Source organism: Ahaetulla prasina, chromosome 12 (assembly GCF_028640845.1).
Source record: "Ahaetulla prasina isolate Xishuangbanna chromosome 12, ASM2864084v1, whole genome shotgun sequence".
NCBI classification, from domain to species: Eukaryota; Metazoa; Chordata; class Lepidosauria; order Squamata; family Colubridae; genus Ahaetulla; species Ahaetulla prasina.
Window position 1 is genome coordinate 15,554,867 of NC_080550.1, and position 16,314 is coordinate 15,571,180.

Below are 16,314 nucleotides of genomic sequence, written 5' to 3' on the forward strand. Positions count from 1 at the left end.
CCCCTCTAACTCCCCAAATGGACGGTGCATTTGCAGCCAGTGAGCTAGCACCACTGCAATAAACTGCTCTGCTTTTAGAAATATATAATTATTAAATCAGTTTTAATATTAGCAATGTTAAAGTGATACCAACTATTTTAAAAATGACATTTTGAAAAAAAAAATATTAAAATAGATTCTGAATAAGAGCTTTGGAAAAAGATATAATAAGGCAGCTGACAATTAAGTCATACAGAAGGATAGGGAAATTATGACATTGAATTGTAACTCTCAACGGCTCCAGCATAGTCAATGTGAACAATGCTAGAACTGCAGTTAAAAAACATCTGAAGAAGCATAGCATGGGTGAACAGAATAAAATGATGAAAACAAGACCTTTGCATCAGGTTCTTTCCCAAACACTAAAACATGAATTATGCCTTCCAGGGACATTGTCAAATCATGGATTCTTTTGCTTCCATTTGGGACAAACAATTATAGAATATGTGACATGAAAACACACAACCTAGTGACATCAATGTAGAGAGAACACTACATAAGATACTACTTTTATTGGCAAATGGAGCCTTACCAGTGGTGGGATTCAGCCAGTTCGCACCACTTCGGGAGAACCGGTTGTTAACTTTGTGAGAAGTTTGGCAAACTGGTTGTTGGAAGAAATCATTAGGGCAGAGAACCAGTTGTTAAATTACTTGAATCCCATCACTGAGCCTTACCCAATTGAGAGACCAGGGTTTTACAGTGTGGCTTTGCCATTCTATGTCCACATATTAGAAGAACTGCTGAAGAAAGGTACTACTTGTTCCACAGTTCCTGCTGTGACTTACAACTTGGTATCATGCAGAGTTCTAACATGAACAGAAGGGAGTCGCATGTTTCTTCTGTATAAAGACCTTTGCTCATCTGGGATCCAAATAAAATTTATATGCCCACTGAATAGTTGAATAAAAAGGTAAAGGTAAAAATCCCCTCGCAAATATCTGCTAGTCGTTCCTGACTAGGGGGTGGTGCTCATCTCTGTTTCAAAGCTGAAGAGCAAACGCTGTCTGAAGACGTCTCCGTGGTCATGTGGCTGGCATGACTAAACACCAAAGAATGCACAGAACACTGTTACCTTCCCACCAAAGGGGGTCCCTATTTTTCTCCTTGCATTTTTTATGTGCTTTCGTACCACTAGGTAGGCAGAAGCTGGGACAAGTAACGGGAGCTCATCCCATTATGTGGCACTAGGGATTCAAACTGCTGAATTGCTGACCTTTTGATTGACAAGCTCAGTTTCTTAGCCGCTGAGCCACCGTGTCCCTTGAATAGTTGACTAGCCTTACCTTAATAAATAGTTCCTACTACCAAAACCAATAAGAAACAAGATACACATTGCACTTTACTCATGGGTTGTTACTCCATGCTACTAAGAAATACCAAGCCGTTCCCATTTAGAAGTGATCTAGTCATTCTAATTAATATTTTCAACTTGCTAAGCATGTTCCCACCAAGCTAATCTGTGCTACATTGTTTGGGAGACATGAAATGAACTGAATACAATGAACAATTCTCTTCTAATGACTTCATTTGCATCCCCTTTTAGATATTCAATTGATCGTCACACTGACCTCGACAGATACTTCAGCATCAGTCCAGAAGATGGCTCAATTACAACCACAAAAAAACTGGATAGGGAAGAAATAGCCTGGCACAATATTTCCGTGTTAGCATCAGAAGTTCGTAAGTGTTCAAAAAACCCTCTTGACATATTCTAGTATGCAATACAACTCCCTACTTTTGAAGAAATGAAAAGTGCTAGGATTTCAATATCTTTGGGACTGATATTTCACCCATGATCAATTTCATTTTGGATGAGATTTCACATTGGATCTGAGGTGGTGCCCTTGGCTGGAATGTAACTTGAAATATAAAGGTAGAATGCTGCTGCACCTGAATATGTGTAATATGAATACATATAGTCCTTGACTTATGACCACAATCGAGCCCAAATTTCTGTGGCTAAGTGAAATAGTTAAGTTTATCCCCATTTTACAATCTTCCTTGCCACAGTTGTTAAGTGGACCACTGTAGCTGTTCAGTTGGTAATGCAGTTGCAAAATATATCTGGCTTCCCCATTGACGTTGCTTGTCCAAATGTCACAAAATGACCCCAGGACACTGTCACAGTCACAAATATGAACCAGTTGCCAAGCATCTGAATGTTTAGTGTGAAAAATGTGATTCATAAATTACTTTTTTCCAGTGCTGTTGTAACTTCAGACAAATGGTTGTAAGTCAAGGACTATCTGTATATTCAGCAGTACATCATTCAGTGAAACCCAGACTGAGGCTGAGATTGACCGTGTTTCTATACAGCCATGGGGGCAAAAACCCAAGCAACCACAAAGGGTGCCTTTCTGGGAGCTTTTCTTCTGCCTGTCAGGGTTCCAAGTAACACCCCCAACAAAAGAAAACTCCAAGGCTTGAGTTTCCTCAAAGTTCCATTTTATTAGAGATGTCATACTGGCACATCTGGGAAAACCCGAATCTGAAAGCTTCCCGGTTTTCCCCACCCAAAAGAAAGTTCAAGTCCCTGCACCATGTGATGGACATGTCAAGTCTCTGACATGACCATCACATGGTCCAATCAAACATCGTCCCAACTGGGGATGCCTCTCAGCTCCAGCCTTCCAGGTTCAGGGCAAGTTGTCCTTGGCTTCTTGAGAAAGGAATGTTATTATGACTATATATCACCCCAGCTCCATCCAATCCCCCCTCCCAGTTTCCCACAGCAGTAAACTGCGGTAGGTCTGAAGGCCTAACACAAAAGATGACTTCCAGGCGTCCTGACACTGCCTCTGAGAAGAGAGTCTAATAATTTACTATCGGCTCAAATCATTCCGACCATGTGGTTAACTAGCAGAAATATCTTGGCCCCAAACCCAGGCCCAGGTTGTTGTTTTCAGTTTGTGTGTGCCATGCTAACCCACAAACAGTTAAGGGGGTCATGTGAACACAATCATTGACAATCTGGGTATCTGAGTTATTGCTCCCAGAGGACTACAAAAGAAAGTGGATTTGGTCAAAGGCTGAGAAAGTCCCTATGTGAGACATTTGAGGTAAAAAAAAAAACGCAGACAAGACAACTTTGTGCTTTTTGTGCTATCAAGTTTTCCTTCTCAATAACTATTGCAGATAACCGGCATCAGGAAGCTAAAGTTCCGGTAGCCATTAAAGTTCTTGACCTAAACGATAATGTCCCCAAGTTCAAAGAGCCCTATGAAGCTTTTCTATGTGAAAAACCCCAGACAAATAAGGTAAGCATTCGCCACTTTCTCTTTTCTTTTTCAAGACTGAACATTTTGGTTTTTCCAGATAGCTCCTACAAAAATGGAGAAGCAGGAAAAGTAGGCCAGGATTTTGGCTGGGTTTAAAGAAATATGACCTTATAGATGACCCTCACTCTGTCAAGGACCTTGGAGCACTCATATCAAATGATCTAAGTGCCAAAGCCCACTGTAACAACATCGCCAAAAAGCCATTAAGAGTTGTAAACCTAGTCTTGTGTAGCTTCTTCTCCGGTAAGATTACATTACTTACCAGAGCATACAAAACATTTGCTAGACCAATTCTTGAATACAGCTCATCTGCCTGGAACCCACACTGCATATCGGATATTAATACAATTGAATGTGTCCAGAATATTTCACAAGAAGAGTCCTCCGCTCCTCTGCTCGCAACAAAATACCATATGCCATCAGACTTGAAATTCTGGGTTTAGAAAATTTAGAACTATGCCGCCTTCGGTCTGACCTAAGCATAGTTCATAAAATCATCTGCTGCAATGTCCTTCCTGTCAATGACTACTTCAGCTTCAACCACAACAATACACCAGCACACAATAGATTCAAACTTAAAGTGAACCGCTCCAAACTTGATTACAGAAAATATGACTTCAGTAACAGAGTGGTCAATCCTTGGAATGCACTACCAGACTCTGTGGTTGCATCCCAAAATCCCCAAAATTTTAACCTAAGACTGTCTACAGTTGACCTCACCTCATTCCTAAGAGGTCTGTTAGGGGCATGCATAAGTGCACCAGTGTGCCAACGTCCCTGTTCTAATGTTCCCTTTAGTTGTATTCATTTTATGTATTCAACTGATGCTTATACTTATATATATTATTTAATGTGTACTCGACAAAATAAATAAATAAATATAAAATAAATAAACGTAACAATGAACATCTCGACTAAATCTGTCTGACTGGCTGGTAGTGGCAGTGGGAAGGTTATTGTTACTACAGTTAGTCCTCGACTAAAGTTCATTTAGTGACCATTCAAAGTTACAATGGCACTGAAACCAGTGACTTATGACTGTTTTTTGACGGTTGCAACAACCCCATGGTCACCTGTTCAGAATTCAGGTGCGTGGGAACTGACTCAAATTTATGACGGTTGTCATGTCTCGGGCTCACGTGATCACCTTTTGCAAGCTTTGGACAAGTAAAGTCAACGGGGCGCCTTATTCACGTAACAACTGTGCTATTAACACAGTGTAATTCGCTTAACAACTGTGGCAAGAAAGGTCATTAAATGGGGCAAAATTCACTTAACAAATGTGTCACTTGGATTTCACCACTGCCTTTAACACTATTGGTGCTGCCTTCTTGTCCTAGAGCACGAGTGATTTAAAAGGTACTTTGGTTGAAAGTTTATTCTACAAAGCAGATCCCAACAGGGAAAGTCTAAAAGTTGGGGCATAGAGGGAAGAGAGATATAAAATGCACTGCACACTGATACGTGTCTTTCTTTCCAGCCACTAATTACAATTGTCGCAGAGGACAAAGATGATACAGCCAATGGCCCAAGATTCATCTTCCATTTGCCACCTGAAATGATGCAGAAGCCCAATTTTACTCTCAGAGATAACCGAGGTTTGTTCTCATATTCATTAATATAGGATAGGAGGAAATTAATTATCCTTGCGGTAGTTTTTTTTCCCCCTCCTCATTAGCCATGACTGATTTTCTGCAGTGATGCCTGGGGAGAGAGCTTCACAATGGAGGGGAGAGAGAACTTCACAAAAATGCATAGAGTGCATAAAATGCAACTAAAAAAACATATAACAATTGCTCTGGCATTTCTTTCACTAGCAGAATTCTTCTTGATCATTTCAACCAGGAGTTGAAGACCACGTATATTGAACTTGCCAAGATTGAGAAACACTAATAAAGGAGAATATTTGTGGCTCAGGGTCAAAATGAGGGGTCCTCGGTGCCGCTGATGTTATCTATCACTGATGATGTTACCTAGTATGGGTAATGAAGCATCTGCAAGAAAACAATCTGAGGCCAGAGAGCACCAAGGACCCCTTGTTGAGAAATACTGCTCTAAATGAGAGGGCAAAACTCAGCCAGGCTTTCAGAATTCTCTTACTATATATCCTTGTTGTTGTTAGTTGCGAAGTCGTGTCCGACCCATTGCGACCCCAAGGACAACGTTCCTCCAGGCCTTCCTGTCCTCTAACATCCTCTGGAGTCCATTTAATCTCACACCCACTGCTTCAGTGGCTCCATCCAGCCATTTTGTTCTCTGTTGTCCCTTTCTTCTTTTGCCCTCAATCTTTCCCAGCATTAGGCTCTTCTCCAGGGAGTCCTTCCTTCTCAAAGTATTAGAGTTTCATCTTCAGGATATGGCCTTCTAAAGAGCAGTCAGGATTGATCTCCTCTAGGACTGACTGGTTTGATCGCCTTCCAGTCCAAGGGACCTGCAGGAGTCTTCTCCAGCACCATAGTTCAAAGGCCTCAATTCTTTGGTCTCAGCCTTTCTTATGGTCCAACTTTCACAGCCATGCATTGCAACTGGGAAAACCATAGCCTTGACTATGCACCCTTTTGTTAGCAGGGTGATGTCTCTGCTTTTTAGTATGCTGTCTAGATTTGCCATAGCTTTCCTCCCCAAGAGCAAGCGTCTTTTAATTTCTTGGCTGCAGTCCTCATCTGCAGTGATCTTGGATCCTACAGTACATCAAACAACTACACTTCCAATCTGTTGTGTAGTTTTTTCCTGACTTGCGCTTCCTCAAACAACAGAAATGTTTGTCACGCTTATTATTTTCCCTTTCCCTTATTCTCCATCCAATATGAAAGATACCAACAAATCAAAAGATTCTGCTCTCTGAATTTTATAGCTGAGGAAGATTGGAGATGGCAAGTTTTTGGATGTTTCAAATGGCAGAGGGTTTTGTTTTTTTTTTTAAAAAAAAAAGCAGAATGGTGCATGTTAAAATGTTCTCACCAAGGTTTACAAATCTACTCCCTATTTCATGTAAAATTCATGTAGTTATCCAGAAGATTGATAGTGACAAAACACCAGAGCCATTATTATGATCTTTAGTGTCATTTTATGCATTTTTTTTTCAAAACTCTCTGAGCTGTTTTGCACAGTTTAACTATTGTCCAGGCATAAAGTAAATGAAATGATTGTAGGAAGGGTTATAGACCAGGGGAAGGAAGGATGGATGGATGGATGATGGGATAGATGGATAGATGGATAGATAGATAGATAGATAGATAGATAGATAGATAGATAGATAGATAGATAGATAGATGATAGGTAGGTAGATAGGTAGGGGTGTGTATGTATAGGTATGTAGGTATTGGTGTATTTGGGTCTTTTCCCATGTAAGGTTGAAAGTATCTTGGTGACATTTCGACGAGGTCTCACTCATCATCTTCAGGCTGGTGCTTACGGCTTTGTGCTTGTGTGAGCAAAGCATGGTCGAAGCTGCCGTCTCTCTATAAATACTGGTGGGGAAGTGTGGAGTGTGGGCTTTGTTGCTGTAAACAGGTTGGTTGGCTATGTGGTTGCATCTTGATTGGTAGGTGGAGTGGGTGTTTGCAGATTAGTTGGCTGTTTCATAGCATCCTGTGTGTGTGTGGTCCTAGTTGTGTGCTCATTAGTCTTTTGTGTTTTAACGACCTGGGTAATGGGCTGTGTGGAAAAGTCGAAACATCACCAAGATACTTTCAACCTTACATGGGAAAAGGTCCGAATATGCCAAGACCTCTCTCTCTCTCTCCCTCTCTGTATGTATGTGTGTGTGTGTGTGTGTGTGTGTGTGTGTGTGTGTGTGTTTTCTGAGGTTTTCGCGGGTGTTTGTATGTAGGTCTTTGGTTATTCGGGAGAATAACCGTATGTAGGTCTTTGGTTTACGCGGGAGAAAACCCAAATAACCAAAGACCTACATACATACATACATACATACATACATACATACATACATACATACATATATATATATATATATATATATATATATATATGAGAGGGGGGGGAGGGGGGAGGGAGGGAGGGAGAGGTGACTCACTTTATTGCAAATGCACTTTAGGAGTTTTCTTTTAAAAGAAAAAGAACAACTGTTGGCTACAGCCTTGCTAGGGTGCTAAAATAATCCATCACAAACTAGAAATAGAACTCTCCACCCCCCCTTCCCAATTCATCTTAAATCATTTTTCTCCTTCATAAATGGAAACTCACTTGAAATGGAGGAATATTTCATCACAATACTCTACAATTCGTACAATCTTCTGCATGCCAAGTCAAAATAAGTTCCACCTGATTCAGTGTAGCTTTCTCCCAAATTTGTGGTTATAGCGTTGCAGCTGAGAAACTGTTCCGTCCCCAAAAATTTAAGGGCTGAAAGAGAAAAGTAATACTTTTTTTTTTAAATTAAGCCAGAGCTCAATGATATACTGTACTACTTGGCTGTTTTTTCAAATGCATTTTGAACCAGCTGGTTTCCAAGTACTATTTTTTCAAAGCCGCCTCCCACCCCCACCCCCCTTAAAGATCATGGATAGTGATAAACCTCACCCTTAAACCCACAGCATTCCTAGAGGCCCTGCCGATTATAAAATGTATTCCAGAGCCTCCCCAATCCATTACCGAAACAATGGTTCTATTTGAGCCAAAAATTATTCTATTTAAAGTTATTACTACTCGCCATTTGGGGATGTCAGATATGTTCTTGATTCTCTTTCTTGTTCATATTTGATTGATAGCATATTCACCCTGTTGACATTAGATGCAAGATAGGCACTTAGTCTGAAAGTATAGCGGGCGAACAATTGCTACATTGATCCAGCAGTATTTATTCTGCAACTTTAGAAGAGTTTGTGGTTTGAAGGCAGAAACTAGAAACACATGGTGAATTATATTTTATGTTTCTATTTGGCTCAAAAGCCTTTTAACATGTTCATCCCACACTAAACTTGAAACCTCAGTCTTTTTACTTGATTTAATGTTTGCAAAAAAAAAAATTCTTTATACTAAACTTTCGTTTTACTTCAAATATTTTTGGGAGGTGTTAAAGAGGCCATCTATTATGCAAGTACAGCAATCTAAATCGAGCACAATCCCAACCTGAGAAACCAAGAGTATAAGACGAAGACAATTTTAATGTAAAATTATGATTTGTCTACTATGAAAATGCATAGTATTAGTAGGATATTAGAGATCTATCTAATCAATGCACCTCTTCATTTCCATTTAGCCTCCTTCTAGCACAAATTTGGCTCCAGGCATCTGCTAGAATTTCAATGAATGGATTGTGCAACTCTCAATTGCTGTGTAACAATCAGTAAGGTTATGCTAAAGTCCCATTTGGAGATGAGGTTCATAGTCAGTTCGATAAACTCTTCAAACCAAAGGGAATTTCCTAATCAGATGCACAATTCGGACAAAATCCTTGAATTGAATCAGAAGATTATTTTTTTTTAAGCATACAGGCAATCTAATCTTCAATACTTTGGATCAACGGTTCTATTGGTTAGCATTTCCAAATTGATTCAATCATCGTATTAACTGACTGAATCAAATAGGTGTCCCAAATTTGTCAGAAGCAGTCTGAACATTCTTCCTGGTGAGTGTTATGGGAGGATGTTTTACACCGAATCAGATAAAATCACCGACCAATGGGTTGCATGGGTTTCCTGCACTTTTCAAAGATCAAATGTTTGAATTTAAAGCATTTCACCTTCAGCTAGCAATAGCTTCAGATTAAACAGTCAATCCCATCCCATTTCCCAATTAAGAAACTACAAATAATACATATAAGAGAGTGGTAGCTTTGATAAAGCTTAGCTTCTAGTTATCTCAAAGGTGGTTTTTTTAAAAAAGGCAGATGATAGATAGATAGATAGAAAAATAGATAGATGATAGAAGATGATAGATAGATAAATAGATAGATAGATAGGTAGATAGATAGATGATAGATAGATGATAGATAGATAGATAGATAGATAGATGATAGATAGATAGATAGATAGATAGATAGATAGATAGATAGATAGATAGATAGATAGACAGACAGACAGACAGACAGACAGACAGACAGAGAGACAGATGATAGATAGATAGATAGATAGATAGATAGATAGATAGATAGATAGATAGATAGATAGATAGATAGATAATGGCAAATAGGTAGGTAGGTAGGTAGATAGATAGATAGATAGATAGATAGATAGATAGATAGATAGATAGATAGATAGATAGAAGATAGGCATGTATGTAGGTAGGTAGGAAGGTAGGTAATTTTTCCTTGAGGAAGAACACATTTCACTTCTCATCCAAGAAGCTTTATCAGTTCTGACTGGATATGAGTTAATTAATCAACTAATCCTTCCATCCCCGCCTTCCAGTCAGAACTGTTGAAGCATCTGGGATAAGAAGTGAAACATCTTCTTCCTTAAGGAAAAAAAAATAGTCCAGTTGCCTTTTGGAAAAAAAAAAACACCTTTGTGGCAACCATGACCTGGATGATTGAGAATTTCGATAGACATTTAGTTTCGGATTGAGTGCTTATTGGAAATGTCATAAAAAAATATTCAAAGCATTGATAATTTGGCCTCTAAAACTCACTGAAAATATCTGATGACGTGAGCTGCAGCTCATGAAAGTTTATGCAGTTGGAAATTCTTCCAGTTGCCTTCTGATTTTGTGCTACCAAAGACTAACACAGTTTTCCTCATACATGAGTAATTTGCCTACTAGAATTTTCTTTGGGAAAAATAAGTTCCAGGAATTCATAGGAGGGGAAAAAAGTAGGTCAACTCCTCATGTTGATATGTTGCCATGCAACCTAAATTATTTAGTAGCACAATTCATAGAAACCATAGAGCTGGAGGGCTTTTTAAGCTAGAAGACTTTTTTAAGCAAACTATTCCAATGTTTTGCCTCGTGGAAGGAATTCCAGAGCTAAAGTATCTCTAAAGATATTTACCTAAAATATGGCTATCTTGTCTCTACTTGAGCATAGTTTTTCTTAGTACATAATTTTAATTGAACATTTTGGGGATAGATAAATATATATAGATACAGATGTAGATATACTTGAAGACAAAAAGATAAGGAAAGAAATTAAATGTGTAAACATGGGATTTGCAAATAGGTTTTTCCAATATTAGCAGAAGTGGTAATATTGAAGATTTTCACTAAAGGAAACCCTAACATCTTTCTAATTTGTTTCACTGCTTACCCACCCTGTTATCCAATGATATCTATCATTTCGGTAACAAACCATTAAACTTACTTTTTTTTTAGTTTTTCATTGTTTGGAAGATAATTCCAATCAATGGAAGATAATTAATGGTAGATTCATTTTACCATCTAGCTGCCCTGGTTTATTTTTAATTGACGGGGGGAGTGAAGATCCATACAACATCTTGACTATTGTGAATCTAGAACTTCTGCATTCTATCTGTAGGTTATATCTGAGAATTGGTTATAGGAAATCACATACAAATAGAGCCAAGTTCAAATAGTCCTTGAAAATTCTCTACCGCATTTCTGGACAAAAAAAAATAATAATTGAAGGAACACCTTTTCGAAATTTGTCCAGCAGAAGGAGAAGATTTCCAACAATTTCTCAATGATTAGATTCCTTCTTATTACCACTACTGAAAATTCCAGGGAGTTGTGGGAAGTGTGGAAGTCAAGAAGACTGGAGGTTATTATTATAGTGATACATCTGATATCTCTTCACATTTCTTGATCATTAATTAAATAAGTGATTTGCCAAAAAGCTACACCCATAAAATTTTCTGAATTTTTTCTTCTTTGAAAGACATTTCTAAATTCTCTTTTATCAACACAGCTGCCTACCCATTCAAATAGAATTGTAAATCCTCAGAAGAAATCAGTAATGACCACTCTTTAACAGGATTAAATCATTGTGTGAATCAGACCTTAAATTTAATCAAGCCGCCTTCTTTTGTGAACTTTAAAAAAAATGAGGTATATGTTCTAGGCTATTGAAACTCTTGTTTTATTGACCTTCAAATCCTTTGCTACTTTTCTTCTTTCTGCATGACTACCATCAATGATAATAGATCTGGTCCGAAGAATTGTATTTCTCCTCTAGTTTAGCAGCTAGTAAATATAACTATTTACAATGACCTTTCCTTGGTTCACTCTGTCTTCTTCCAAAACACACACACACACACACACACACACACACACACAAACACAAACAAATATTTCAGTGACAATAAAACAACCAAAAGTAGTTTTCCAGGTTGTTCTGAGGAGAATGAAAGGTAAGGAAACAAAAAGTTTGCAGGTCTAAAGCACAATAAATAGATGTAATAGATTAGTTGCAAAGTCATGTCCAACCCATCACGACCCCATGGACAACGTTCCTTCCTATTCTCTACCATCCTCTGGAGTCCATTTACTGTAAGCTCACGCCTACTGCTTCAGTGACTCCATCCAGCCACCTCGTTCTCTGTCATCCCGTTCTTCTTTTGCCCTCTGTCATTCCCAGCATTTGGCTCTTCTCCAGTGAGACCTTCTTTCTCATTAGGTGGCCAAAGAATTTCAGTTTTATCTTCAGGATCTGGCCTTCTAAAGAGCCGTCAGGGTTGATCTCCTCTAGGACTGACTTGTTTGTTCACCTTGCAGTCCAAGGGACTCACAGGAGTCGCAACCAATAAACAAAGAAATCTTGAAGTCTTTTTTTGAATTTTCAGCTATGTGAAATGAATATTTTCTTTGCTTTCTCCCCTCAGCATCAACACATTCTGAGTCAAATCGATCAAATTGCTGCAGAATTTTGAGGGTTCAAGAATTATAAAACAGTTATAAATTGTTGATTGAATTTGGAAATAAACATTAGAAGTCAATGTTTGATATCAGAAAGCCTGAGTTAAGCAAAGGGAGAGAGAGGAGGGGGGGGAAATCTGAAAATGTGTCTTGGCATCATTGCTCACCTTATTCTGTTAGAATAATGCATTTTTTGTTTTAGAAAATAACAATAGAAGAACTAAAAAGCAGAACAAAACCCCCCAAGTACAGTAGTACCTCAACTCATTTGAAACTCATCTAATTTGGTACTCAACACATTTTGGCCGTGAAAATTTTGTCCCAGTACTCAGTGTTTGTTTGGTACTTAACGCACAAGCCAGAACTTGTGATTGTTGGCTGCCTTGTGACTCACTATGTTATTTGTTATGGGAAAAATTGTTGTTTGGTACTCATTGCACCTCCTGGAACCAATTAGCAATGAGTACCAACGCACCATTGCATCAGTAGAATAGATACAATGAAACAATATATTCAAGCTTTCTTTTGTTGAATAGTTCAGCATATTTCCCTATCAGTCTGGGGATGGACATAACCAATGACAGGAAGAAAAAGAAAAGATACAAACCTCCAACAAGCACTCTATAAAAAGATGCTACGCAGACTTCTCTGTAAATGTGATTTCCCCCCCCCTGACCTGATAGTTCAGTGGTTCAGCTAACAAGCTGATTGTGCATCAGTCATTTCCATTCTTTAGCTAATACTGGAATATCTGTCACTTCCAATCAGACATCAAGTTTCCAGTTTTATTTACCAAAGCAGTGTGTGCGGTAACAGTTATACATTGCTTTCATCTAAAGAGAAAACTCATGCTACTGTAATGCAAACACTTCTCTTGGGATATTCTCCATGCTTTTTTCAGGAAAGTTTTTTTTTCTTTTTTTAACCCTAAAGTAAGGGGGGGAAAAATGACGCTGAAGAATATCTAGCCAGGATTTTATGATATAGGGCAGTGATGGCTAATCTTTTTGCCATTGCATGCCAGGAGGCAGGGGGGGTCATGCACGTGGATGTCCACAGCCATAATTCTATGTGCCCTGCCCCCGCGCATGCATGTGCAAACCCCCCTTCCCCCCACTCCTGGCACGTGATGGCTTGGTAGGGCCGTTTTTCTCTCTCACCTGGCTCCAGAACCTCTCTATGAGTCTGGGGAGGGCAAAAATGGCCTTCCCCACCTACCCACCTCGGAGGCCTTCTGGAGGCCCAAAACTGCCTGTTTGCCAACTTCCGGTTGGACAGGAAGTGACTTTTTTGCTGTCCCCAGCCTCCAGAGATTCCTAGAGAGGCTCTGGAGCCAGGTGTGAGAGAAAAACGGGCCTTCCCCATCCCCCACCCCAGGCTCTCCAAAGGCAGGAAACAACCTGTAGCCCGGAGCTGAGCTTGCATGCCATGTGGCATGCGTGCCATAGGTTCGCCATCACGGATATAGGGTCTCTTGCTTGAGCAGAATACCAGAGTAGTTCTCTGAAATGATACAAGGTCTCCTGCTTTAGCCGAGTACTTGAAGATCTGTAGAAAATCTCCAAAGTCTCTTCCAACCCTGTTATTCTGTATTCTATTCTGTATAAGTTAAATCTTTCATAATGCAGATGTTGTGACCGAGGCCCAAGTAGTGATTACCAAACACAATTAGTCCTGAACAAACATATTTTATTAAAACAGCTGAGAATTAATTTATTCTCAGCTTAGTCCAAAACACATTCTTCATAAACAGTCCTTCAGCCTTATCACCAACTTTTGTTGTCTTTGGCAACCTGCCAAAGGCTTTTCTTGGCAAAAACCCCACAAAGTTCAAGAGACCCTGACAAGAAGCAATGGAATCAACGTTGCTTTTCCACAAAGAACCCAACAGTTGCTGCTCTTTTAAGCCTTGTGGAGGCTCTGGAGCCCACACAATGCTCCCAGATGGCCCTGGCCCCATCTCTGCCTCCGATGCAGAGCCCTTGTCTGGGCCTTTCCCTGACTCCAGGACTGGCCCATTGTCCTCCCCAGCCTCCTCACTGTCTGATTCCTTTGCCAGCTCTGCAGGCTGCTGGCAGACCACAACAGCAGAAGCCTAGTTGACATAGAAGCCAGTGCATGCATAACTACATGTGATGGTTTTTATTCTGCAGACAGTTAGACCTGCAGGAGGAAAATCATCTCAGGAAGGTTGTTAAGGTTTCGTTGCAGTATCACCTAGGTTCCTTAATTGAACTGCCCATAGTCCTTGGTTTGAATGCAAAAACTCTAATGAGTGACCATTTCAGATCTCTATCCCATTCCTGCCTGCTGCATGGAAGAGAAAGAGAAGGTATCATCTGAAGTGTAAAGTAGGAATGGGGTGGTGGTGGTTTGAGAATGACATAACATGTGTATCCAATTTTTGATGCTAGCCGGTCACTTTTCAGTGTCCTTTTGCAGATCATCTCTCAGGGGAATTTGATCCTCAGAGTTAACTGCTTGCTGTAAGAAAATCTCTTGTTGTGTAAGGTACCTTCTTTGGATCCAGGAAACTCCACTGGTACAAAGTTTCAGGTACTAATTTCAGGTAGTGCTTAGTCCCTCCTGTGCTTTAGAGCTTAAAATACTTTGCAAGACAGACCACACAGTGTCAATTATATTTACCTAGAAGTAGCTCCTACTGAGCTCCATGGGACTTCCAGATAAATGCATTTAGGATTATAGCCTTGTGTTACTTTAATGACAGCTTGCTCCTAGAGTGGCCAGTTTAACACACACAACTAGACATATAGTCTTAGCTGAATCCTTTTAGACAGAGAATATGAACATATTTAATACTAGCCCGGCACTGTAGAATTATCACATCTAATTATAATCGCAGATACAGGATAGAAAAATATACAGTAGGGTTTGGCTAGCTCACCCAGTTTTAAAACAGTAAGTAAAATCATAGGAAATGATAGCGTTAGAAATTTCTGCACTGAACTAAATTTAGTTTTTGGCCTGGTGTTTTTGGAGGTCTGCCTGGTGACATTATGTCTGAATATCTGCCATTTTTTTAATGTGCTTAAACAGCAAAATATCTGCCAAAAACAATACCCAGGAAATATAGTGGAAGAAAATGTTGGCAACTAAATTTGTCTAGGTTTATAGTTCCATTGAGAAGGAGCATATAAGCTGTTATCATTTTCTACTACTTCTCATAAAGTGAAGTCTTATTTGAAGTAAGCTTCGCTTTTGGCACAAACATGGCCCTACCATGTTTTCTTGGCCATAGTATGGAAGTGATTTGTTACAACCATCTTCCAGATTTCTCCCTCCCCCCCTTTTTTTTTTTGCAACTTCCATGCTAGTCTGCTTCCAAATTATAGACACTATCTGAATATATCCAACTGAATAAACAAAGCAAATGAAATAAAATAACATCCTGAACTTGACACCGTATGAGATGAATTGACTGAGTCTTTAAAAAAAAATCTTGAGATTTAATGGACTTCAGGTTTCCAAATTCAATAGAAACCCAAAATAATAAGCAGCAACAAAAAGAAAACTAAAAGCATAAAGCACACAAAGAGGTATTGTGTTCCAAAGACCCTCCAGAATAACTCAAGTCTCCCATAACTTTTAAAAGTTGATCAAGAGTGAAGCAGTTCGATGTTCTATGTAGAACTTGGCAAGTTTGGCTGGCTGAGGGAGTTGAAGCCCACAAGTCTTAGTTGCCAAGTTTGGAGACCCCCGCTGCAATGGAACACTACTTAACACAAAAAGAATGCCTGAAACTGTCCAGAAATGCTTTCTGGTCATTTCCTTTATGGTAACGCCCATGAAGAAAGCGTCTTTAGACCACCATCATTTTTAACAGCTGGCAATCTCACTAAATTATCATTTACTGATCATTATGTCCGTTCAGGGTTTTCAAAGTATCAAGAGTTTACAATGTGTGCTAATCTTGGGAAATACCGGTATTTTGTTTTCATTTTTTTTTAAATTTTGGCTGATATAAAATGGACTTTCCATTGTATGTTTGTGTAGTAACAATAATACATGCTGAACATGTATAAAAAAAGGAATAGATGGGCAAAATAAGAGTTGGGTTTGCAAAGCATAGAATATATATCTTTCATGGAATTCTGATCGCTGCGGGTTTAAGGAAGGAAGGAATCTACATACCTAGTACAGAGAACATTGCTTTATGGGTAGTTGTCAACTTACAACCACAAATGGGATAAGAATGTAAATAAAG

The 16,314-nt window shown here is 39.2% G+C and overlaps 1 protein-coding gene across 5 annotated transcripts in view; it reads left to right on the forward strand.

The window, feature by feature from the left end:
• Positions 1 to 16,314, forward strand: part of CDH11 (cadherin 11) — a 172,050-nt gene that overhangs the window by 152,581 nt on the left and 3,155 nt on the right. For all 5 annotated transcript variants that reach the window (XM_058155072.1, XM_058155075.1, XM_058155074.1 and 2 more), the window contains 3 exons: positions 1,586 to 1,722; positions 3,178 to 3,299; positions 4,801 to 4,918. In XM_058155072.1, the coding sequence (XP_058011055.1) occupies positions 1,586 to 1,722; positions 3,178 to 3,299; positions 4,801 to 4,918 (377 nt within the window). The remainder of the gene's footprint in view (positions 1 to 1,585; positions 1,723 to 3,177; positions 3,300 to 4,800; positions 4,919 to 16,314) is intronic.